Source organism: Rhopilema esculentum, unplaced genomic scaffold (genome assembly GCF_057945365.1).
Source record: "Rhopilema esculentum isolate cy_ngs unplaced genomic scaffold, ASM5794536v1 HiC_scaffold_34, whole genome shotgun sequence".
Classification (NCBI taxonomy): domain Eukaryota; kingdom Metazoa; phylum Cnidaria; class Scyphozoa; order Rhizostomeae; family Rhizostomatidae; genus Rhopilema; species Rhopilema esculentum.
The window spans coordinates 1,037,116-1,062,200 of record NW_028300845.1 but is presented as its reverse complement, the minus strand read 5'-3'; the positions used below and the strand labels follow the sequence as shown (position 1 = coordinate 1,062,200).

The window sequence follows — 25,085 nt, the reverse complement described above, 5'->3', positions numbered from 1 at the left end:
AGGAAAAAATATAGCAAATTAAGTAAAGCTTCAGTACTTACTTTGTGCATGTTTTGTCATTTTCGAAAAAACCTTGAATGCATGTTTCACAAAGGTTTCCTTCACTGCGACCCCCACAGCCCAGACAAACGATATCATTAGGGTCAGTGGGCCCTTTCTTGATCATAGAACGCAGCTAAAAAGAAGGTTATAATTAAGGAACTTTGATGGTAATAGAGAATTTTGCTAGTGAGTGTTAGAGCGAGGGTTTGAGGGTGTCATGTGTTATGTTGGTAGTAGTTGATAACAATTATGACACTTATTCATTGGTAGCATAGCCACAAAGTTGGCTTAGGAGAAATAACTCAGGAGACTATGGAAAATTTTTCAACCTTCAAAGCATCTTTACAATGCAGCGAAGTTTTTGCTAATTAAAAGACACAAATGCATAATTGATCCAGAAGATGCTTCATATCTTCCATAAATTATTATCTAATTATTTCTTTTGACTTTCACAACCACCATCATCACCATCATCATCATCATTGAAAACTCATAAGACAGTTTATAACCCATGTTTCAAAATATTTTGGAAAAATTTAAACTTAAGAAATAAGACAACGCACATTAGGTCATTTCTTACGACTTTGACAAAACTTAGAAGACTAAAAAACAATACCTAGACTTCCACGACCTTTCAATAAATCAACTTAACATCGTTAGCAAAAGATATGTAAAATACTTTTTAAGGTTTAATAGCCCTACCAGAGTAGAATTCGCTAAAACAGATGGTGGAAAGGAGGCTTTCCTTGATGATGAAACACAAATCGACGTTCGACCATTGCAGAGCGTCAGACAAGCCGTGCATGGAACATTTTTCGTCGGGTCGCCAACGTACTCCGCTTTGCATTCGCTGCAATGGGGCCCCTAAATGTAAAGAAATGGTTGAAACTTGATTTAAAGACGTATCAGTTCAACTAGAAAGTATACATACAGTGGCCTTGGTGACTCAAAAAATGTAAAAAATTGAAAGTTTTGCTAACGTACCTTAAGCTGGGTAGAAACGTCAGATAGCAACTAACTGAGGCAGATAACGACGAATAACATAAGAAAACGTCCAATTTTTGTGGGTGTTCCACTTGAACAACAAAACAAACACTAAAATGTGTTTAACGTGTATGTGATGGAAGGTCCCTTAGGAATACGAGAATCTACTTGGGTTTTTAACAATATTTTTTGTATGATATGCAGACGAAAAGCAGTTGATAAATGTCCACCGGTCTTAACTTAAGTTTCCAAAATTTGCCTACAAGCAAAAAGGATGATGTAACATCTCACAAAAGGGATTACGACAAACTTATAACAAAATCCAGATGGTAAAGCACGAATATATCGCATCTACAGAACTGGTTGAGATTAACTTATCCATCATCCTAAAGCATTTTTGTTCGTAGAGACAATTCAGTCTTATGTGCGGAAAAAAACTAGGGGGAGGGGGGAAGACTTATCGGTAGCTTAGTATGCTAGGACGAAATCTTAAGAGTGCATTCATTAAGTTTAATCGGCTTCAATAACGTAAATTAAGATAGCGATCAAGGCACAATCTTAATAACTGGGAGAGAAATCATCTACCTGAGTATTATTATGGCATTTTATGCAAATATCATTATGAGTCTCATTTGGGCAGTTGCTGTGTCCGTTACACTGGCATGCTACTGTGCAGTTATTTGAGGTCCAACCGAAATGGCACTCGCAAACATCAGGGCGCACACAAGACCCTTTATCGCATCCTTGTAGGCAAACAGGTAGACAATGCTGTGATCTAGAGATGAAAATACAGGAAATATGTTGGCCAGCTGAAGAAATCAACAAAAATGCAGAAATCAAAAATATTTACGAATTTATTTATAAGGTCTCGTGGCAAAATGTGATTGGTCTTAAACCTTGAGAAATTTACTTTCTTGAGAAAAATTTATTCTTTATACATCCAGCTGATCTATCTATAATATGATCAACTTAATGGTAGAAGGTTACACTTTACATCCTACAAACTAAAAATGAAGCATTGCACAGTTTTTAGTTCGAAAATGTAGAACATAAAAGCTTTTTGATCCCAGGTTTTATTAGTGTCATGACCTGCATGTGTGTAGGTTACACTTTCGTACAGTTTGTCACAGATAAACTAGGCATTGAGTCACCCATTGTAAGCATATAAGTTAATCTGCATTTTCGCACTGTTTACATACCTCGCTGTCTGTCAGGACTGTAACGTCTTTACGACTTTTAGTTATAATGCAACACATAATTTTGATTTCAGTTGTCTTACCTATTGTCTCTCTTATAACCAGGTTTGCACTTGCAATGAAAGCCATATTCCAAATCGACACAGACTTCGTTTATGGTACAGTTGTGCCTCCTATTCATACACTCGTTTTCAAGCGGACACAATACTGGTGCCCAAATACTTGTTGCATTGATGTTACCATAACTGCAGACTCCGGTTCGAGAACCTAGAACCGAAAGCATTAGAGGATGAGCCTCCTTTGCAACTAAGAGAACTTTTCCTTTCAAGAACAAATGACTTTATAAGCAAAATTTGATAAGCCACAAAGTTGAAATAGAATGTAAAAAATCAAAACATTCTATTCCATGTAAAATCTTCTTTTTTAACAACTTCTTAGTACTTTATTCGTTTATTCATTGTAAATAGTTGGTCTAAATTAGTTTTATTTACAAAAACTATGCAAAAACTACCTTCAAAGAATTTAATAATAATAATAATAATAATAATGAAAACTTTTTATTTTCAATTCCATTAATCTACAACTACAGACCTCTATAATACATAGGTAGTTTGTAACGGGCCAGATTAGGGTAAAGAATAAGACTGAAACAATCGTATAATAAAAAGGAAAAGTAAGAAAGAACGAAAAAACGATGTCTTTATCAAAATGGTAGAAGTTCTGGGTTTTAATCGTCATAAAAGGCTCGATAACTTAAATTTTGAAATATACAATGAAAACTGATCGCAGAAAAATCACATTTCAATGCAGTTTTGAATAGGCAAATAAAAAAAATATGGAAAACTGGATACGTTTTCTCCATTTAAAAAATGGCTTTGAAAATAGCAACCATTTTTCGGCATAATAAAGCTTTTCGTCTGCCACACTTCAGAGTTTAAAACGTCAAGAACATCGATCGAAAACTTCTACCTTAGAGATTCTCTACTGCCAAAAAATTTTCTTCTTCTACTTACTTCTTATTTCTACTGATTATTTTCTCTTCTTGATGATTATTATTTGTCCTTAGATTGAGATTAATGGTAAAAACTTAAGTTTTCATCTAGAGGTATAAAATACACTTAAAGTTATGGGTAAACTTTTAAACATATGATACAGAGAAAATATTAAATTTCGATAAATGTTTTCACAGATAGAACAATAGTGATAAACAGCAGGCATTACTGAAACAGCATGGCAATACCTTTGAGACCACCTTCATTGCAGACACCTTGCCCTAATATTCCAGGATTTGCACACCAGCCACAAGTGGGCTTTTTGAGGCAAGCGTCACAGGAATCAACGAGACTACAAGGAGTTGGGCAACTGCGTGTGTCATTGTAAATGAGACCACAGTCTCCAGACATACAGGCAATGTACCTCATGCTTGGCGGGAAACAGAGGTTGAGCTTTTGACTCCAAAAGCAGGACTTGGACCCTCCTTCTTCACCTTAAATGAGCAAAACGAATGTTTTTTTATATTATGCTTTTAGCAGGGGAAAATACTCGGCATGTAGATGTTCATTTCAAAATAATACCTCATCTGACACATTGCTAGAAAAAGCTTGATTCATTCAAACGCAAATCTTAATGTACAAAGCATAACGTGTAACAATTTGATAATGCGACAAAAAATTACAAAAGTGGATTCAAAACATCAAGTAACGATGTTGCTTTACAAACTGATGAATGGAATATTGATGAATGGAAAACTAACAACAATTACCAATGACAACCCAGGAAAGGTATTCCGAACATAGGAATATAACAGCCATTTCATCATTCACAAAAATGCTAAAGAAGAGAAATAAGATTTTCTAGTATAGAAAAAAAAGGAAGATAAGTACGATGGCGATGATGATGATAATACATTGAAAGCTAAAAATTAATGCAAAGAGAAGTACCTTTTGAAGATAAACAAGCACCACAATTTTTGTAGGACGAGCACTTTGCAGGGCATGATCTTGGCGGTGATTTGTCATGAGCAGGAAAAGTTAGTTTGCCATTGTATATTTCCAAAGCAGTGCGAAAGCAGTTCCAAGGAGATAAAGCGCGGGCATCAGCTGTGTAATTCCGACGAACCTCACTTACATAGACGAAGTATTGCGTCCACATACATAGAGATTCAGTTTTGCAGGTTTCACAAGATGCTGCTTCGCATGTGCTGTCAAAACAGTCAACAACGTGCTTCAGCTGCGTATTGGTACAACTATCGTTAGAGTTTCGGCAGCCATGGAAAACACACCAAGTACAGTGTGACTCGCTCGTCCCTGGTATTTTCGAAACACATGCACTACAAGTCTTAAACGATGCGCAATTTACATTCTTCAAAGATGCTTCTGTGCAAGGAACCCCACTTTTAGTATTTGTATTATTGCAGGACAATGGAGGTGTTGTGTCGGTTTTAAAACAGACTCCAATGCCAGACGATTCACACCAGCTGCATCCAAGAAAACCAAGACACTCGCTTTCAATTTTGAACACTTTGCAAGTATCACTTGGTAGTGTGATCTTAACCATTTTGTTCAGCGATTTAACATTGAAGCCTCCAAAATAGTAGAGAGTTTCGTTGATGGCTGTCAGTGACTGTGCTATTGATGGGAAATATACAGTCTGGGATGCTGGCAGACCTAAAGAATCTAAAACACAAGATAGAGATTCACGCAAAACTGAATTAGTTTCCCATATCAGTTATTCTCCGTTATGTAGTTTAGAGAAAATTTGCTCATTAGCTGTACATGTACATGATCTAAGTAAACATAAAAAATATAAGCATGAAATGAAAAAAAGAAAATAACGAATTTAATATTACTTTTTAATTAATGTAAATGAGTTGGAAATAACTAAAAATAACACTTAAATTTAGTTTCTAACTTGAAGGAGTATAATTTTACGACACGTACCATTTAAAGACACCATAAGCCACTGGTTGCATCGAATATTCCACAAAAGTAAATCGTCATTAAAGCCTTTATTATTAACGTCTGAGTAGCCTCCAAGTATGTACATCGTGTCGTTGATGATAGAAGCAGAATGGCCATACAAACTGACAGGCTAAAATGCAAGATTGATTCATAACTACTATTATAATCATGATTACATTGGCTGAGTATGGTGGAGCTGGCAAAAAAGGGCATATCAATTCCAGTTTGATAAATCTGTGTATAATCATAATGTATATGAATCATCATAATGTAAGAGCTCTTGTTTCTTTCGGCACCAAATTTGATGATGCAAATTGACAGATGCAAGATGCAATCTTAATGAGTCGAACTGAGGATGCAATTTGATAGGAAAAGATAGAAACAGACCTTCAAATACTGGAGAATACAAGGGTAAATTTATTTTGATTTCAGAAAGAAATGATACTGTATTTTGTTGCAGTTTTTGAGATTCAAGTGATCCCTTGCTTGGCTTGAAATTTACTAAAAATTAACTGTCTTAAATTACGTAGAAAGAAAGATAGGGCCACTAGGTCTGAATCAACATATGGTATATGTGGGGGGAGGGGGGCTATTAGACTTGCAAATTCAATCGCCAACCTGATTTTGAATAAAACTGTGAACTGATTACATGACCCTATTATTTCAGAGAAAAAGATCAGAAAAGGAAAGAAAAAGAAAATGAAAAGAGAGTAAATTGTTCATCAATTGGGAGATACAAAATTAAAAAATCGTAGATTTTAAGTTAAATATTGAAACAAATTTGGAGTGAAATTCGGAGTAAAACTCGGAGTACCTCGATTTGAAGTAAAATCAAGAAAACATGTACCTTGCGTGTAAATTTTCTGAAGCATATTCTGACAACTAATGGGACCCAATTACCTCCCTTCCTTCCTACCTACCTACCTACCTACCTACCTACCTACCTACCTACCTACCTACCTACCTACCTACCTACCTACCTACCTACCTACCTACCTACCTACCTACCTACCTACCTACCTACCTACCTACCTACCTACCTACCTACCTACCTGCCTACCTACCTACCTACCTACCTACCTACCTACCTACCTACCTACCTACCTACCTACCTACCTACCTACCTACCTACCTACCTACCTACCTACCTACCTACCTACCTACCTACCTACCTACCTACCTACCTACCTACCTTCCTTCCTACCTACCTACCTACCTACCTACCTACCTACCTACCTACCTACCTACCTACCTACCTACCTACCTACCTACCTACCTACCTACCTACCTACCTACCTACCTACCTACCTACCTACCTACCTACCTACCTACCTACCTACTTACCTACCTATCTACATGGGAAACATGGTTTTTCTCAATAGAATTTCATACCTTCGTATTTCTAGTTGGCTGGATTTCATTCCACGAATTTCTCATTAGGTCAAGTGCCCAAAGCCGGTTTGATTCACGTGAACCAGTCAAAGAGAATGCAACGCCACCAAAGACCAATATGTGGTTTGTAGTCGCATCGTAAACTGCACTGTGCGCAAAGATGCCTGTACAGAGATGTATTTAGGTAATCAACAAATGAAGAAAATGTTCCTTTTCATACAGTTTCATGTGCCTACTTCTTTTTTCACCCATTTCGCATTTGACGCTAGGTTTATCATAGTGTAAATGACTATCCATCTTGACTCCATATCAATCTTCTCAATCGCTTATATATTGGGTAAAAAACTTGAAGATTATAACGTATTTTCCAATAACGTCCAATGTGAAACGGGCTTAAATATTTACCGTACATGTATATGTTGTATTTTACTGTGTATGTATTATTATAATCTAGTATCTGCATATGTAGTGTTCTAATTTCATTATTAGTTATATTTAGATACATGTCATATGATGAAATGGGTTTTGGGATTCATATCTACGAGTAAACTATGCAGCTTATGCATGATCATCACATTCACTTGCAAAAAAAATGGTACATTCCGCTGATGCAAATCGACAAAGAAAAATAAGCAAAACTATAAACGATTTGGCAGTCATAAAATTTCAAATCAACTGAAACGTCAACCGACATGCTGGTCACAAAATAAAAATCATCCCAGTCATCGCAGTAACTATAGGCTTATTACAACGTGAAAGTTTGAATAAAAACTCTACGAGTGAAGAAAGCAGAGTAGATCTTGACTGAAGCAAGACCATCATTCAAAGCTTGGTAAATTGGAAGGGTTTTCCAACAGATTTTAATTTCATTTCATTGCAATTTCATTATAAATTTGCCCATAATATATTTTAGCATTAATAGCTACTATATTATCAAATTAATAGAATACACGTTTTGGCCACTGCAAAATTGTGTTGTGGGGAAATTCTAAAAAAGGAACGCTCCCGATAGATGAAACAAACGAGGAGAGAGTCTCCCTATTCAGTTATGAAAATAAAGCAGGCATGATGGTCACAACATTAAAATAAGGAAGCGAATAGTGAAACGCAACAGTCATTTGATAAAATATGGTCTTTGTGCGCTTCACGACATTCTTCCAATCATTGTAAACGAAACTTTCGAAAAGCACAATGATATCGAGACAGGAGTTGGAATTTTATTCTTCCTACCAAAACCAGGAAAAGTTAAAGTTCCTGTCAAGAATTTGAGACCAGTTATATTGCTACCGATGTAGAAAAATGTTGTCAAACATTGTACTAGAAAGAGCAAAGCTAAAAGTAGAGAAATTTCCATCTGAATCACAAAGCGCATATAGACAATATCGTAGTACCTCCAACATAGTTTGGGCACATCAATGGCTCAAAGCTAGAGTTCAAGTATATCAAGAAAATATCTACATAACAGGGATTGACATGAGTAGTGCATTCGACACCATAAAAAGAGATCAGCTGTTGTTTTGTTGGAAGTAGATGTCAGGTTTTGAAGCTAAGGTCACATTTCCGAGCTAGATTTTTAGAAATTTCAATGAGATGATGGTTCCAGGAAAATGCCCCTTTTATATCTTTTGCCCTAGATACAGGTTTATTGCCTATTTTGATTTGAAAATCCGTTGGTTTTATTTATATTTAGAGAGAGTTTTTTCGCATCAGGCCATCAAGCTGTTTATTAACTTTGTTAGAAAGCTTCTCAAAGGATTTAGAAATGTTTGTGTCGTCAGCAAAAAGAAAATATTTTAAGTGTTTCAAAACAGTCGGTAAATCATTAATAAAATGCGATGGTCCTAATGACTCACTTTATATTACTTAAAAATAAGCATCATTTATGAATATTATGAAAAATTATTGCCAAAGGCTGTTTGATTATCGATTGAATAAAAACTAATCGAGAGCATCAGAATTCCCTTTCCCACCTTCCTTACAATATACGAACATCTGCGGATGGTATATTCTATGCATGTCGAGTAGATTATTCATCGGCCGCGTGGCCTAATGGATAAGGCGTCTGACTTCGGATCAGAAGATTGAGGGTTCGAGTCCCTTCGTGGTCGATCTTTTCTCTGGATTCCCAAAAATTTTATTTGTTACTTTTGCACTCAATTAACATTACCAATAACTTTACACTCCGTTTACAAGAACATTTTTTTAATATTCAGGCTTTTGAGAATGTTACTCACCTCATTTTTTAGCAGTTGCCTGATTTAAAATGTTAATAACAAATATATCCAATCCAGGCTCATCAAAACGAAAATTTCTTAAGAATATCGATGCTGGAAAAACTTATAGTATTCTTATTCAAAAAGAGTGTATTAACATATAAGAATGTTTGCTTTGCACGGCTATACGAATTCAAATCTATATTGATATAATTATGATAAGCTATTTGTTTATCAACGTGATTCTGCCAAGAAAACAATCTTAAATCTAGGTTTTTTTGTACAAATTTCGAAATATGCAGGTAGCTATAATAGAAACATTTCCTTCATTTGAGTAGAGCCTTGAATAGTTTTCATCTGCTTGATTTTAGGCCAATAAATAGATGGATCTGCAGTCAGTCATTTTCGTAATGCAATCCCAATGTTTGTGTCTATAAGTATCTGCTGACTATAATTATTTTTCTCTGTTAATTTGAAGAATGTTTTCCCTTCCAAATTGTTTTCAACAGAGACTGTTCGTGATACTCGTTCAACTGTACAATTCATTATTTTTTTTATTTTATCTAGTATGATATGATAGCTTGGGGCCTTACACATGATTTTCATATCAAACTTTTTTTATCTCCTGCAAATGAAAGTGGTAAAAGCTCCTCCTAAAGAAATTCCCCTGCAAACGACATCTTACGTAATCGTAATTCATTTTTATTAAGTATTTTTATGTAATGTGCTAACATTTTATGTAATAATTAGCTGTAATGTAGAGTAGTAACATATTGTATGTAGAGGAATGTTAAGATATAACAACTAAAACTGAAATTTGAACTTTGCTTTAGACAAATATATGAAATTTGGGTTGCAATATTCAATGGAACCATTTTGAAAGAGCATCATACACGTTAAATGAGGATTAAAGGAAAGCTCAGATTTTCTATCGCAAAGAGAATAATTTGAATACCTTTCATGGGAAATTTCTTAATTTTCACCTCTTCCCAGGTCCAGGTTGTGAGGTGAACTGCAAGAACTGATTCATGTATCCCCAATGGGCTCCCCAGGTAGCCACCTATGATATACAATACATCTCTAACCAACGTACAGGTGTGACCATAAACATCAGGAAGAGCTGCAGTTTTCTGGAAAGAGACAGTAGTTACTCAAAATACAGATTCACTGAAAGTTTACTGAAATTTCATAATAATAAAGCAGGTTAATGAGAAAAGGAGGAATAGAGCTGTCAACGTCATTTTCGAGGCTGCGTTGACTTTTTCAAATATTTATCATTAAGTATGAGCAAACCATTTCGGATTTCCATACTCCTCCTTTGATGTCGTATGTCAGCATCTCATTTGACACATTGTACGTGGTTTTCCCGCCATAAATTATCATTTTGCCCTACAAAGAAATACGGGATAATAATTTAGAGAGCAATAATAAACTTTAGCTAAAAGGACAAAAACCCATAATTTAGCACGTTGTCCTCCAGAAATACATAAAAATCCTAATGCTATAACCGGGAAAAATCTAATTTAATCTAATTTTCGAGTGACAATTTCGTAAACAAATTTGATCCAATGCCAGGATAACATATAACGCGTGTTCGTCTTAACATATAATTGTGCGTGTTTGTATTAACATGTAAAAAAAGACACTCGAGAAAAGAGGTTTGTTTGTGAGCATAACTTCGTTAATAGGAGTATCTACATCCCCTGAAACAATTGCCAGGCTCTTCATTACCAATTACAATTCCCTTTGCCTGATAAAACAACAAGTTGGTTTTCTCCCGCTTCGTTTAATAGAAACCCTAATCCATCAACTTAAATGCAGTTAAATGTTAATGATGAGTTCAGTTCTGCATGCTTTCATCAACAAGGAGTTTCTAGCACTTATTCAGGAAGTCATCTTTTACAAGAAGTTTCTACTGCATACCACTAAGGTTTACAGAAAGAAAAAGCTTGCATCTGACGCTATTTGATATTCTCATAATAACTTTGTATAATGATATACAAAAATTTACAAAATTATTCATGAAACATTTATGTTTAATGTTATACGTAAAAGTGCAAGAAAAAGTCACCTTGTAAATCACTCCGCAATGATAATACCTCCCGACAGGCTGATTTGTTAATTGGAGTTTGGCGCATGACTTTTTAACAAGATCAAATGTCCAGATGCTGGGGTCGAAATCGAAATCAAGGCTACGACCACCGTATATGAGCACTCTACTTTGGTACTCTTGGTCTACCAACATTGTATGGCCAAAGCGTGATGGGAGAACATTGTTTTGACATGTCATGTCTTCTAAGAGGAAGGAAGTGTCATTGCGGAGCTGACTGCAACTGGTACCTGCGAAGCCGGGAATGCAAACACATTGTCCAGTCGCCTGCAAATAAGGAGGTTTCACAATAAAAAATATTCAAACAGGACAATTTCCAGACACAGCCTTATATTTGAAGATTTAACGAAGGACCTGTAGGATCATAACTTACTCATGAGCATCTCAAGACAGTATCACTCGCGTATTTTGAGGGCAATAATTCTTGAAAGACATGAAACTGAGCTTGGCATCAGTAATGAGGACCCGGAGAATGCCCAGGGAAACACCCCAAAGGGAAAGTTATTCAAAAAACAGAAAGCTGTTGCATTGCATTATACTTTCCAAGACTTTGCACAACATGTTTTGGAGCAATGCTTGTGGCAAGAAAAACCAGACAGGAAATACAAGGTTTCAAACAAAAAAACTTACATAATCGCAATATCCCTGACTTGTTGCGTTGTTGCAATTTTCAGGGCAGACTTGAATCTGGCAGTCGGCACCAGTCCATCCTGATTTGCAAAGGCATCTGAGGTTACTATGGTGAGATCGGATGCACTCACGATTTCCAGTGCAACTGCTTTCACAAGTATGTACATTGAACGAAGCGTAGAACTTGACCTTTGCCGAAGCAGCAGGCACCCCTTCATATTTAATTGTCATAACACCAGACCGCGCCACAACGGGCTTTGCAATTTGAACGTCATAACCACAAAAAACTGCGATTAATGATGCATTGGGTTTCCCTGGTATGCCATCATACACGTATAAATGAGCATCAATGCAGGACATATCCATATGCTTCATCTGAAGAGTGATGGTGGAATCCATGCGTGAAGGCAAGTTTGAAAAGATGACATCACGCTTAGAGGCGTTCGTAGCCGAAATCATCCAGAGGCAATTTGACCCAGACTCTCCAGAAGCCAAAGTCCCAAATAATTCGTTCTTGATGAATGTTAGCGACGAGCAACCGTGGTAACAAATTCCTCCATTTCTACCAATAAAGAAATTATTACATTAAGAATGTGACTATGTATGTAAGAAAAAAAACCCGCATAGACTTTGGTAAAAAGAACGTCAATGATAAAATTTCGAGAGAGAAGATTGAATTTTCCGAGACTTGTCACTTTCTTCAATGCAGTCACTACATATTTGCAGGAAGCTGCTCAAATTTGAACACATGGTATAGAAAACATAGTAGTAAAATTTTAGAGGACAATTGGAAACAAAATAAATTTAAACACCAGGTCAAAACCCCACCTTTTCTTTGTGTTCTTGATAAGGCTTCAGAAGCTTAAAGAAATTCCCTATAGAAAGGATGAACACTTGCCTGGACTCTGCGTTAAGTACTGGATACTGCCGATTACATAAATCTTGAGTTATGAATGCTCAATATAAATGGCTTAGCTATAATAATAGGCCAAAAAGCTGATACGAACCTTGAATCACCTGAAAGACCAGGTCTACATTTTTCGCACATGTCCCCAGTAGTTTGATCACGGCAAAAGCATTTTCCAGTTCCTTTATCGCATGTGCCTTTATCCAAGTCACCATGATCATTACAAGTACAACGCAGACAACCAGAAGTATTTTTCGGAAATCCATAGGAACCGTTAACGCATTCATCACAATGGCTTCCAGTTGTATAATCTACACGAGGATTAAAAAACAACTTAACATTTCAATAGCAAAAATTTAAATTTTGGTGTCAAAATTTCCTTATAACTACATCAACAGCTGCATCATCGAAATCTACAAAAAAACATGCATTAGGCCAACAAAAGCTACGTAAGAAATGCCTCAGTTGCCAAATTGAGTATTGGCTTTAGCTATCTCTAATTAAAATATGAATCAAAGGTGTATATACGTTCATAAGCAAGTTCGACATAAACTATAACAAGCTTGCAATTTCAAAAAGGCCTATAGCTAATCAAATCTTTTAAATAGTCAAGACAATACATGCATTCAGCAAAATACCAACAAATGTTTATATGATCATACATTAAGTTAAGGACTTCAGTATGAGAAAGATTCTAACAATAAGAAAAATATTTGAAATATATTGGCTCTTGATAGAGTGAACATTAATGGAGAACTATTTGCCTTTATTTGGTCATGTCAGTAAAAGGCTTTGGAGCCTAAAGTGAAGAGAGGAAGGAAAAATCAAGTTTACTAGTTTTAGTTTTGAATAATTTCAGGTTATAGGAGTCAGGGGAGCAGGAAGAAGATAGAGCATTCCAAAGTTGTGTACAAGGAAGGGTATCTGGTATTATGTACATGTCCCAGGGAACCAAGGATCATTTCTCTGACCTCTTATGGGCAATTCAATGTAATAAAGATATTTTGATGCCCAATTCAGAGCTTCGTATCTCAGCTTGTCAGAAAAAGAGTTGAAGCACCGAGGCCGAGACCTTGTGAGATCCAAAGGCTACAAAAGTTATCATGTAGTTGATCTTTGGGTTCCTCTTTGGAGAGGACCTATGGTCAATATAGCGCAGTTAGTGATAGTGATTGCAAGACTTACTGTAGCACTTGTCACAAATTCCAATACCAGTTTTGCAGGTACTGTGTCCATTACATAAGCAATCGGTGGAGCAGTTGACACCTTTCCAACCAAGATCACATTTACATTCATAATCTGATCCACAATAGCCATGTTGGCACTTATGGTAGCAACTACAAAGAAACACCCCTGTGCTCTAAAATGGGTGATGTAAAATACAAAAAAAATTTCTGACAGCTACTTGTAAATGTCAGATATCAAATCAAAAAGCAACTTTTAGGGCGAAAGCGTGGATAATGTAGGGATTTTGACACGATGATGTCATGAACAGTAAAACAATACTAACAAGAAATCCAATTTTTTCCACCTTTCGATGAACCTTTATGCATATAACCTTATTTGAAAAAAACAACCTTAGAGATAATAACATTGTGGTCTGACTGTATCTTACATTTGGTTCAAAGTATCATTTCACTGATAATAGTATTTTGAGCCATCTTTGCTGTCCAGTATTACTTGAACCTCAATTTCTAGCTTTGACAAAGTGTTCGATGGTTTATGGGATAGCAACGGCAATGAATTGATATTTGATATTTGATATGCAAATTTTACAATAAAAAACTATTCAAGAAGCTCCAACGACTTACTTTGCATCTATTAGAAAAGTAAATATATATCCAAGAGATTTGAACTGCCAACAACAATAACAATCCTGGATGCAACTTTGAAAAAAGCTCAGTCGCATACCGGAATAGCCGATATTTGCCTTCTTTCCCAAATTCAAAGATGAAGCACGTGTTTCAAAAGCAGGGACATCAACATTGAATATGAGGGAAAATGCAAAGTCTCAACACCCCCTGTACACGATCTTAGTTAGACTTCTCTTAAAATCTTTACGTGCTGACAATGTTTAAGTGGCTACTCACGTCTTATTGCAGGTAGTTTTCCCATTTCCCGTAAAGCCACGATTGCATTGGCAGTTATAACTACCATCGGTGTTAAAACAAGTAGCATTTACATGGCAGTCATCGAGTTTCAGTCGACATTCATCGGCATCAGGACAACGATCGTACGCCCAGCTAACTGTCTCGTTTACTGGCAACAATACAGAGCAATTCCCGTTGTCCTCTGGACCAGAAAAGTCACCTTGATGACAGCTAGTGGAATAGAAGGATACAAAATATAGCAGTAGAATATGAGGTGTCAAACGCTCGGCGTGCCGTGCACTATGCAAGTCCTAGCAGAAAAAACCTACCGGATTCCACAATTCAAAACCCTTTATTTGCAATATATCAAACTAAATTTCCAAGCTAAGGCCATAGTCATTAATTTAGACTAAAGAAGATTAAAATTCAATGCACCTTCCAGTTAATGGGTTGTTCGTGGTTGAGCACCATCCACAACGATGATGAGCCAAGCATGAGGCACAATTTGTAAAGGTTGAGCAGTTGTAACACTGGTTGCTCCCCAGATTTATGCTATATACATGGCACTGTCCTAGCGGATATCTTGGCATGTGATAAGAAGGTGGAAAGCACTCCTGCTTTTGATGACACCATCTACAGGTATCATCCACCAAACAGCTCGAGCAGGACAACCGACTGTGGCACGGGCTTGGACAATCTGATGGTGTTGTTATTTCACGAGATCCAAGACCTTTTCTTAAACAGCTTTTATCGGTACCAGACCATGAACAGTGCCGATTCTATGGAACAACATAACTTACAGAGCAAGAAAAATAATTACGGATAGCTTATTGGAATATCTTTGATTTGACTCAAACTAAAATAAAAAACTTCACTATCATTAGGAAATCACTAAATTACATGACACAAATCTAAAAATGAAAAAATATTACAAAATAGAACAAAAGAACAAGTGCTAAGGCAAAAAATTCAAAGAATTAAAAGCTGGGCTTCTACAATATAAAAAAAATTACTAGCAACGTGAGTATCGAAATAAAATACGAATCAGAATTTGCCCAATTCTTTAAGCTTCTGCCATTAAAGATATGTTGAAAACTCAACGAACAAAGACGCAAGCTCCAATAACTCTAACGAGCCTTTCATTGGTGCGGCAGAGCATTGTTGATTTGCAAAGATAACTGGTGTAGGCAACCAGGCAACTAGGGAGCTTTACAATCTGCAGGGTCCTATCCCATGCACGATAGGCCCACAAATTCAATGAAGGTATTGAGATAAAATTTGCAACGGTAAATATCTAACATGCCAAATATTTTATTGGTCGGAATTGCATAATTACTTACCCTTTAGTTTTCATATTGAGTATTTCTCAATGATTCCAGTCTAGAAACACTACATCATATATGCATAAATAAATGCATAAATCTTATTTTAAAAATGAAAAAGACTGGAAAAATACCAGCCAATCAAATTTTGGATGCTAAATAAATACAGATAGGGTTTACCTCCAAGCAGTCAATGCAATCATAAAGATCAGAGCAAACAGGACACAACGCCTGGTTGGTAACAAGGTGTGTTAGGTTCGAATAGCTGTCTTTGCACGTGGACCAACTGGATTTTCGAATGCAAGAAGATTGTACCGTGCACCAACCACATGCGGCATCAGTAATGCATGCCATGCACGTGGTGTAGCCAACACAGTTTTCAGAAAAAAACGGGCGCAAGTATTTTGAAGGTATATGCTAAAAGACAAAGCAAACAATGAAAGTCTATACATCATCAACATAAGGAGACTCATAAGAAAATGAGTCTAAAAGAGTTGTTTTGTATCTTGACTACAATAACAGATCAATTGCAAGGCATCTTGTTGAGGCACGCTAGCGACTGTTTCTTACATTGTTAATCTTTGAGCCATTTGCTTAGCAAAGACAAAATTGGGTCCAAACATTAGCATTTAACCTTTCGCTTAGTAATTTGTCAATCTAGTCGAAATGAGGGTAACTTTCACGGGTTGCATCATGGCCATATTCACGCTGAACACGCTCTCGTTAGACACTTTAGTCACCATTATTATTAAAGTTTCTGTCATATAGCAGAAAACCATGTAAAAGAATGGTACTTTTAGGTTACCTTAACAAATAATTTTTGTTGTTACATAACCAAAAGTATAATCATCATAGCACAGGAATAATGCTAAGAGCTATTTTCAAATTCAAAGAAACACAATCATCAACAAAAATTCAGTTCCTGTAGGTAAATGATCGCAAGGGTAACCAAAAACTTCCCCTCGACACTTCATTGATTTAAATTGAAAGTGAAAATCTCTCTTTTAAGCTAAAATTACTTGAAACTTTGCTAGTTTCAGATTAAACACAACATTGTTCAAGAATTTCTTGAAATGTTCTTTTTATTAACGGGTTATGTTAGCGAGATTCTTGGAAGCCTACAGCAAAGCCCTAATAAAGGGCGGGAGAGGCTAAGAAGATAGGGAGGCGAAATCAAGTTTGTAAATTTAAGATTTAAAGGAACAAAGATTATTAGAGTCTGGGAAGCAATTAAAATAAAACTATAAAATGCTATGCAACAGTATCAACAATACGACACAATTCTTTTAGGGAAAAGCTCTATTGTGGTTTCAATATTGTTCTATGAAAGACAGCAACCTATGGTAAAATATTCAGGATGTTACTGGTTTTTATACTTCCACAAAAAAAATTGTACAAACCACGTCTATACTTGTCACATTCCAGAACAATTCCATTTTTCGATTGAAAGATAATTTTGTAGAATTCATTCCACATTGTAAGTAGTAATACGCAGAAAGAGCAGGCGATGGGAAAAGTCTAGTTAAAGTTTTAGACTTTGCAGTGACGATGGTCTGTGACGTACGAATCGAAAAGAAAGCAACCTCTTCCTAAAAACACAGAGGTCAAAATTTTAAACACAATTTCACAATGATTTAAAGTAAGCAGACATAAGAGAGTTAAGAATGTAGAAAATACTCTTTCAATCGATCCCCCGATCTCCACCCACCTTTTCCGAAATAATCAAACAGAGGCTGAAACATTACGCTTAAAGTCTTCTGTAAACTAGACATTTGGGTATTTCTCACTCGTCTCTGGTCACATACCAAGATGACAGCCACCGCTGTACCGCTAAGGATTAATTGGAGAGGGAAATTCTTCTAGCGCATGGTCATTACCCATTGTTTTGCAGTCATACATCATCGATAATAAATATTTACTTCGATGCGTATGCTTTCCAAGTAAGGGAAGGGGTGGAACTCCTGTTCATAAAATTTAGCCGATCAGCTCGAATATCAGAGCTGGCACATAATTTCTCTGCAACTGTTTCGAGCTGCACAACGAAACCTTCTGGAAACGAAATCAGAGAAAATTTTTGTGAACTACAAAGAACCAAGAAAGCTCACCTTGTGCAATGGAGACTGATCTTTTGATACAAAAAGTCTTGCTGATAGGTATATACCGGATACTATAACTTTCCTTGGTTTACTTGCAGATGGATCAGCTTCAAATAAGTAAGGATAAACAAAGCCAGTTATGAAACTCTTCTCGTTATATTTCAGTTGAGATGGCTCATTAATCTTTGTATTATCTAATATAGTAACACTGTCTGGCATTTCAGAATTGAATGGATCACTGTAGCGAGTGTAAGTTATACCAGGAGGCTGGTTATCGATGAAACACTGCTCCAGATCCGTAATAACTTGACCATCGGATCCCCACCATCCAGATAAAGAGCAACTGTCCTTGATCGATGCAGAATAACATTTTCTACTCTGAACACACCATGTGCAGCCTTCAACAGATGTATTTCCAAAGAGTAAGCAGGAATCACACGATGTGTATGCTGCGCAGTGGCTTGTGCAAGAACTCTTATCAAAACGCCCACTACACTTACTTGAGTCTTGAAGTGACAAGCAGGTAAGAGGTTCAAAACACCATCCGCAGGCGGGGTCTGTGTAACAAGAAGCTACAAAAAAAGTTTTCAAAATGATTTAAATCATGTTAGAAAATATCTTCAGCTGTAAAAATAATAGGAATGTTAATACAGATTTCGACGTCATCAATGCCAATGGCACTGTAACCAACAAGAGGTCTGTTACAACCACATTTGTTACTTGATTTAGGCATATATATGCCAGGTACTTTCAAAAGCTGGCACAATCTCTTTAAATGCATATCATCATAATGGCATATGAACTTGAAACAAGAATAAAGCAAAATCTTCAACATGTGTTGACTTTCTTGACGATCAAATAGGACTCATTTTAAAATGCGTAAAAAATACATTTATTTGTGCAAATAGGGAAACTTTACGCAAAGTCAAAAATCTTTACTTCTAAACAAAAATGGCTGAAGGGCAGTATTCACAATGCCGACATGTTTAGAACTGGCCCATTAGTACAAATTAGAATAAAGTGTCAATTTTATTTTGACTGGAGGTGGGATAAAAAGTATTGCTCTGTATTTTGTGCTTCTCAGTAAGCAAAATCCTCATTTTGAAAACTAAACTTACCCTTCTCTGTATGACTCTGGCATTGCTTGCCGTTAACTATAAATCCAGAAGAATTTTTGAAAATAACTGCTTTTGGCAAGCGATAAGCATGTACATCTCCAAACATCACACCATTGAACCCACCGACGACCACCATTGTTTGGTCGTTACGTAGTACAGCGGTGTGGGATATTCGGCCGATTTGAATGCTTCCCGTCTTTGAACTGGCTCCCAATGTTGACGCAGGTACCCATCGATTACATTTAATGTTATAGAACTGAATATCGTTTGAAAAGCACATCTTTGATCTGGTCTGCACGATTCCACCTACAAAAAGGCAAAGAAATTGCACAAGGATCAAGTGGAGATAGCTTCAGAGACAGAAAATTGTAGAGTAAATTTAGAAGACAGTGCCGGACTATTACGTCACTTCGTTATATTCGAAGGCAACCTTTGAACGTATGCCCAATGTTTGTAATTGAACTACTGACGAACACTAAATTGAGGTTTAGCACGCAGTTATTGATAAAACAATGATATCGAAACAGGGCTACTAGCGATCTCTCGAGCTCAAAGACCATCCCTTGAGACAACATTCCCTATATTTTCCCATGAGTGCGCATCTTTCTCTTTCGCTGGGCTCAACAAATTATTTTCGGAGGAGATACGATGTCGTACACGTGCCGAAAAACTGCGGACGTGCGGGCGTGCGGATGTGTTGACAAGTATCAGATGCGAAAACTTTTAATTTCAAATTAATACCTTGTGACTTGTATTGCTGTTTTCTTTCCTTGGTGGTTTTACCATGCGAAGTCGTTCTTGCTACTATATTTTCACGTACGATAGTTTCAACAATAGGTATGATCGTATGCCTGTATGCCTTTTAAGCCCTATTTCTGTGGTTAAACATTAATTCGGCTATGTTGCTGTTTCACAGTAAAGTTTGGAACTAAATGACCTAAATATAGTATCAAACACAGTATTAACTTACCATATACTACCATATAATCTCCAGCCACAACTGCAGAATGAAATGCAGTAGGAAGAGAAGTGGAGCTTCTTTCATCAGGAACTATATCTGTCCACAGGTGATGCACTAAATTGAACGATACTATCCGATTTTGCTTCACTGAATTTCGCCTAAAATGAAAGCCATTTTGGGTTAGCAAATAGATGATCTGAAACGAATACCTAAAGAGATTTGTTACAGAACAAGACACAAGAACTCCAAATATAAAATTTTGTGCGTAATCAGATAAAGAAGCTGACAGTCTTCTTTGGGTATGATGTCATAAAGCAAAACAAAAGCACATTTGTGGTGCCTTGACCAAGGCAAAACTGTTGGTGCCTTGACCATGCTTTGGAAGCAAAATATTTATAAACCAAGTCTATTTTCTGAATCTGGGCCTTTTAATCTATAATTGATATTTCACCATAAATTATCACCTGTGATATCATAATAAAGCAGTACTGTACAAAATGCGTCTTGAAAAGTAGAAATATCCTTTCAAAATTGAAAAAGGTGAAACTGTTCCTTGCACGGCACATTTGGCACTTTTCATGAAAAAAGGGAGATTTTGCCTAATGCCGCCCTCTGGTTATAAAGCCTGTCTGAATGCTAAAAATTGAAATTCTTTAGATATAATACTTCTTACCCAATCGAAGAAGCAACTTCCCCACCATAAATAAGCAGAGAATTCGTCTCTTTGCAATAAACAGACGAATGACCATAAAATCGGTATAAAGAAGGTTTCCCTCCACGAATGTGCATCTTTTGCCAGCCAGACGGTGTCTTTAAATCAAACTTCCAAATATTGGTTGAAAAGGCACCATGCTCAGTACGGCCTAAACATAGAGAAATAGATTATAAAAACATGCAACCGTAATGAATAAGTTGAAATTTTGAGATAATGATACAATTTTATCCTTTTTTATTTCTTACTAAATAATCTGTTTGGTTCTGTGTTCCGCACCCGAGGATCCATTAATCTTTGCTGTGTAGCAGTCCGCAAAAATCAACAATTAACTCGTTGTTTGTCAGTCATTTGAGCGCCTACGCTTTGCTTCAAATTCCTGGATATACGAAGGTAGATTGGTTTTTTATTCATTTAATACATGCATGGGTTTGTTGATGCTTTTATACTTCGATACCCTTTTAAACAAAATGTTATTACTTTAAGACATTTTTAGCATGAATTCAGTTTCTTATTTTATGATTTATTTCATTATTTGCATACAATTTGCATAAACTTAGTTTCTTTTCTTCAGCCTCAAATTAGTTGCAGATATCAATCTGAGAGAAAAGGGAAAAGAAAGAGGCTAGTCGAGAACAAGGATTAAGAGAATTTATTTTGCTGCAGATAAAATAAATGGTAGGCTTTCTCACTGTAAGCATAATTATCGAATTTGACTGCAAAATTGTTTGTGTTTACAGAACACAAGCCGAAAACAACTAAATGCGGGTATAATGCCTTACCACCAAATATATAAAGCTTGTCACCAACAATATTTGCGGTATGTCCTGCGACCTTGTTTGGTTTGTTAATTTCATGTCCAGCTGGTTGACTCCAAAACTTCGAGACGGGGTCAAACACCCATAAATCATTCAGCAACGAACCATTTGCCATTTCTCCGCCAAAAATAACGAGTTTATTCTTGTAAACATCTCCCGCGTGAAGGAATCTCTCCACCTTGAAAAGACAGAGTTTAAACTTTAAATTGGAAGGCCATGAACACAGAATAATATTGATCACGACACAAGGGGTTGTTCAGCCACTGGGATGGCAGAAGAGGTGCCTAGGGGTCTTGTAGTCCTTAAAAGTACCTTGACAACTTATTGGGTTCTCTGAGCTCTCACTCTTAGCAGTAATGAATCAGATGTTGATATTTTCTGTTTGTTGACATGGGCGTAAAATCCATAGGCCAAAAGTAAAATAAACCAGCCATGCTAGTGTAAACAAAGGGCGAAATGATTTGGATCCAATGCATCACTTGAAATCACATGCAGTTTATGCCCTGAATATCCACGCTCACATATAGCAAGAAACAAACAAGTACCGCAAATTTCCTGTTGGTTGTTCGTGCCAGGTTGGGTCACAGCTAAGCTGAAACCAGCGAACATTGTGGCATTGAATGAACGTAGGCCTAAAGGAACAATGTAACATCTAACGCCTAAAGTAACATTTATCATCTAATTAGTAGACTTACTGGCCCTGATGCCGATGTAAAATTGAGCCACGAATTTGATGAGATGTTGTAAAGAAGGACATCGTTGAAAACCTCATTTAGGGAACGACCTACGGATAAAAGTATTAGAATTTAAATAGTAAAAATGTATAGGTAGAGTGAATGAATAATTGGATAAGAAATTTATGTGGGTTTGATTTAAAAGATGTCACCTATGATCTCTTAACAAGACGAGCATCACACCCCTCCCCCCCCCCCCCCTACCACCCTCCAAGTTTGCTCTCCATAGTTTACGCAATGATTCTACAGCTAGCACAATAGTTTTGTATGCTAACGGTTCACGGATAGAGCCAGAAATTTAATGTGGAATTTGGTGCCGTCTTCTTTGTTGTACACCAAGCAGTGGATAGTTATCTAGGCTACACTCTAACTTATGCTGCCCTCTTACTTAGGCTGCCCTCTTACTTAAGCTGCCCACAACTTTATTGAAGTCTACATTATATGAACGATCCATTTAATTTTGTGAGCATTTTCTATTTTCTGGTATGCATATTACTAACGGAGACATGAACTTGATACACATGTCATAGGTATCCGTGTGAATCCCAGTATCAGCACCCTATTCTTTGTATATAATTTCAAATGCTTGGACAAAGAATATCCAAGAAGAACAAACACACTGAAAAGTCCAGGCAACGAGATAAAGATTCAGATTGACTACATCGTTGTGGTTACCAGGTCTGCAGGAGCAGTAAAACATTTTCAAGTGCAGGTCATGTCGCTGCAGTTTGCACATTTGATCTCACTAGAGAAGTCTAACTATAAAGAAAGTCCAAAAAACGTGTAGAAGCTAGACTTCGAGTAGCTGTGCAAGGTGGATATCTGATGCCAGTATTCTGGTCATGTGAGAAAAAAGCTTGACTACCTAAATGATGAATGCAAATAAATTATATTGGGAGACAATTTAAGACATCCTCGTTGAAACAACTCATTGAACTTCTGTCTAATTGAGCAACAAGGATTAATTTTAGGGATTTTACTCATAAGGGCAAGAAGAAGGCTTAACAAAGAAAGCAGATAAGATTGTGACAAGAAAGGGGTGTGATAGCAGAAGGATGCATAATGTGTTGCATTAATTACACCAAGCATTCAATAGAGCACAGTATAAACATGAAAACCAAGACTTGTATGGAAAGGACCTTTGATTATTGCAGAATTTCTACTGGAATCAAACTGCATGAATCAGGGACTTTGAGAGGAGGTATTCAACAAATGAATTTCACAAGGATTCGCAATGTCATTTCAGCTACTACTGAGGATAATTTCAAGAGAAAAAACGGGACTTTGAGCTAGCATGTGAAATATGACAAAAATCAAATATGCAGATGGCACAGTTGTAAAGGCTACTGGAAGTTGTTGACAATGATAAAACGTCTGCCTACCAGTGGTAGTAAAAGAATGTCTGGCCATCCCTTAGAATTAGGAAGGGTCCACAAAAAGTAGGATACAAGATGAAGCAATATCTTGCATACAAGAGTTTGGGAAATATATTACCAGGGGGTGTCTGGTGCATAACAGGAATGACGAGCATATAAATCCTTGCATAATACGGATTTGGATGGCATTTGAAATTAGCACAAAAATCTCTCTTTTTTGCATTATTTCTAAAATCTTGGATGACTAGAAAAGAACTTGATAAAGTTGAGATACCTTATGATAAAGTTAGAAACAAGGCTGCATATTCTGAGTGGTTACCAATAACCATTGATTTATATCCAACTGTGGGCAAGCAAGCATCCTGTTTTCAAAAATTTGAAAATTTCAGCATTGCCTTAACATAATCTATAAATATCCTTCTTCAAGTATTAGGGACATTTTTTGAAACTTCAAACTATTGTCCCACCTCTAAACATTGGTCTAACTAAGCCCTCAGTATATTTTTAATCTTTTTTGCTTACCTCCAAATATTGCAATAGTGTCTGAACCGTTCAGGTATCCCATTACATGATCAGATCGTGGATTGAATTTTGATGATCTTGATGCAAGCAGATGCCAACTATTTAGATCTGCATTTACTTGGGATGGAAGAGAGCAACCCTCTCCAGTAAACCCATGATTGCAGCTGCATTTCTCAAGTCCCTGAAATAACAGACAATCAATCAGAGTCAGAGATAACAAGCAAAGGCCTTCAGATTATCTTAATCAGGTAAACTTTTTCCATTGATAAGAATGCATGCTTCAAAATACAAGGTTTTATGGCAATGTTGCCTGTTAATCAAATATTTATTTTAATTTTTAACCCTTTAGGACTTAATGCACAAGATTTCCAGAGATTTTGTTTCAATGAGTGCTTGAAAAAATCATCAATTCAAAGATTATACAGCTAAATAACAGCTCCTGTCAAAAGGCATTTCAAAGCAGAGATATAACAAACTCACACTATCACATTTGCCTCTGGCTGCTGCTTCATTGCAACTTGAAGGACACCATTTGTCTTTGCAGTCAGCTCCACTGTAACCTGAGCTACAAACACACTTGCCTTTGTCACAAATACCATTTCCCGAACATTTTCCAGGACAATCTGTAACCTCATATGATAACTCAAAGCCATCCTTTCTTTCCGCATAATCAGTCTGAAGTACAACCAAGACCTGAAAATGACATAATGATAGCTTACCTTATGATGATATCTTATCAACATCACATAATGATTATCTTTTCCCTGTAGAGGGACAACAATCATGATGTGTCTTTCTTCACCAAAAAGCAAAAAGTGACATCAAAAGAGAAAAACGAATATAAATTTGTTGATTTAAGTCAGCATGCTCTATTCTAACAAATGATACCAACAATGGCTTAT

At 36.5% G+C, this 25,085-nt stretch overlaps 1 protein-coding gene and 1 non-coding gene across 2 annotated transcripts in view; one reads left to right on the top strand and one right to left on the bottom strand.

Annotated features, from left to right (window-relative positions):
• Positions 1-25,085, bottom strand: part of LOC148957322 (multiple epidermal growth factor-like domains protein 8) — a 30,502-nt gene that overhangs the window by 3,118 nt on the left and 2,299 nt on the right. The window contains exons 3-28 of the mRNA XM_089115603.1: positions 24,664-24,876; positions 24,184-24,364; positions 22,247-22,335; positions 21,516-21,729; positions 20,695-20,884; positions 20,031-20,179; positions 19,061-19,366; positions 17,952-18,514; positions 17,247-17,435; positions 16,027-16,263; positions 14,960-15,303; positions 14,525-14,755; positions 13,620-13,771; positions 12,535-12,745; positions 11,528-12,089; positions 10,859-11,164; positions 10,081-10,176; positions 9,743-9,917; positions 6,575-6,738; positions 5,162-5,312; positions 4,163-4,897; positions 3,463-3,708; positions 2,306-2,489; positions 1,612-1,801; positions 745-906; positions 42-175 (exon numbers count right to left, since the gene is read on the bottom strand). Of these exons, the coding sequence (XP_088971729.1) occupies positions 42-175; positions 745-906; positions 1,612-1,801; positions 2,306-2,489; positions 3,463-3,708; positions 4,163-4,897; positions 5,162-5,312; positions 6,575-6,738; positions 9,743-9,917; positions 10,081-10,176; positions 10,859-11,164; positions 11,528-12,089; positions 12,535-12,745; positions 13,620-13,771; positions 14,525-14,755; positions 14,960-15,303; positions 16,027-16,263; positions 17,247-17,435; positions 17,952-18,514; positions 19,061-19,366; positions 20,031-20,179; positions 20,695-20,884; positions 21,516-21,729; positions 22,247-22,335; positions 24,184-24,364; positions 24,664-24,876 (6,374 nt within the window). The remainder of the gene's footprint in view (positions 1-41; positions 176-744; positions 907-1,611; positions 1,802-2,305; positions 2,490-3,462; positions 3,709-4,162; positions 4,898-5,161; positions 5,313-6,574; positions 6,739-9,742; positions 9,918-10,080; positions 10,177-10,858; positions 11,165-11,527; positions 12,090-12,534; positions 12,746-13,619; positions 13,772-14,524; positions 14,756-14,959; positions 15,304-16,026; positions 16,264-17,246; positions 17,436-17,951; positions 18,515-19,060; positions 19,367-20,030; positions 20,180-20,694; positions 20,885-21,515; positions 21,730-22,246; positions 22,336-24,183; positions 24,365-24,663; positions 24,877-25,085) is intronic.
• On the top strand, positions 8,610-8,682 carry Trnar-ucg (transfer RNA arginine (anticodon UCG)). The gene has a single exon. It is a non-coding gene; the product is annotated as a tRNA-Arg (tRNA).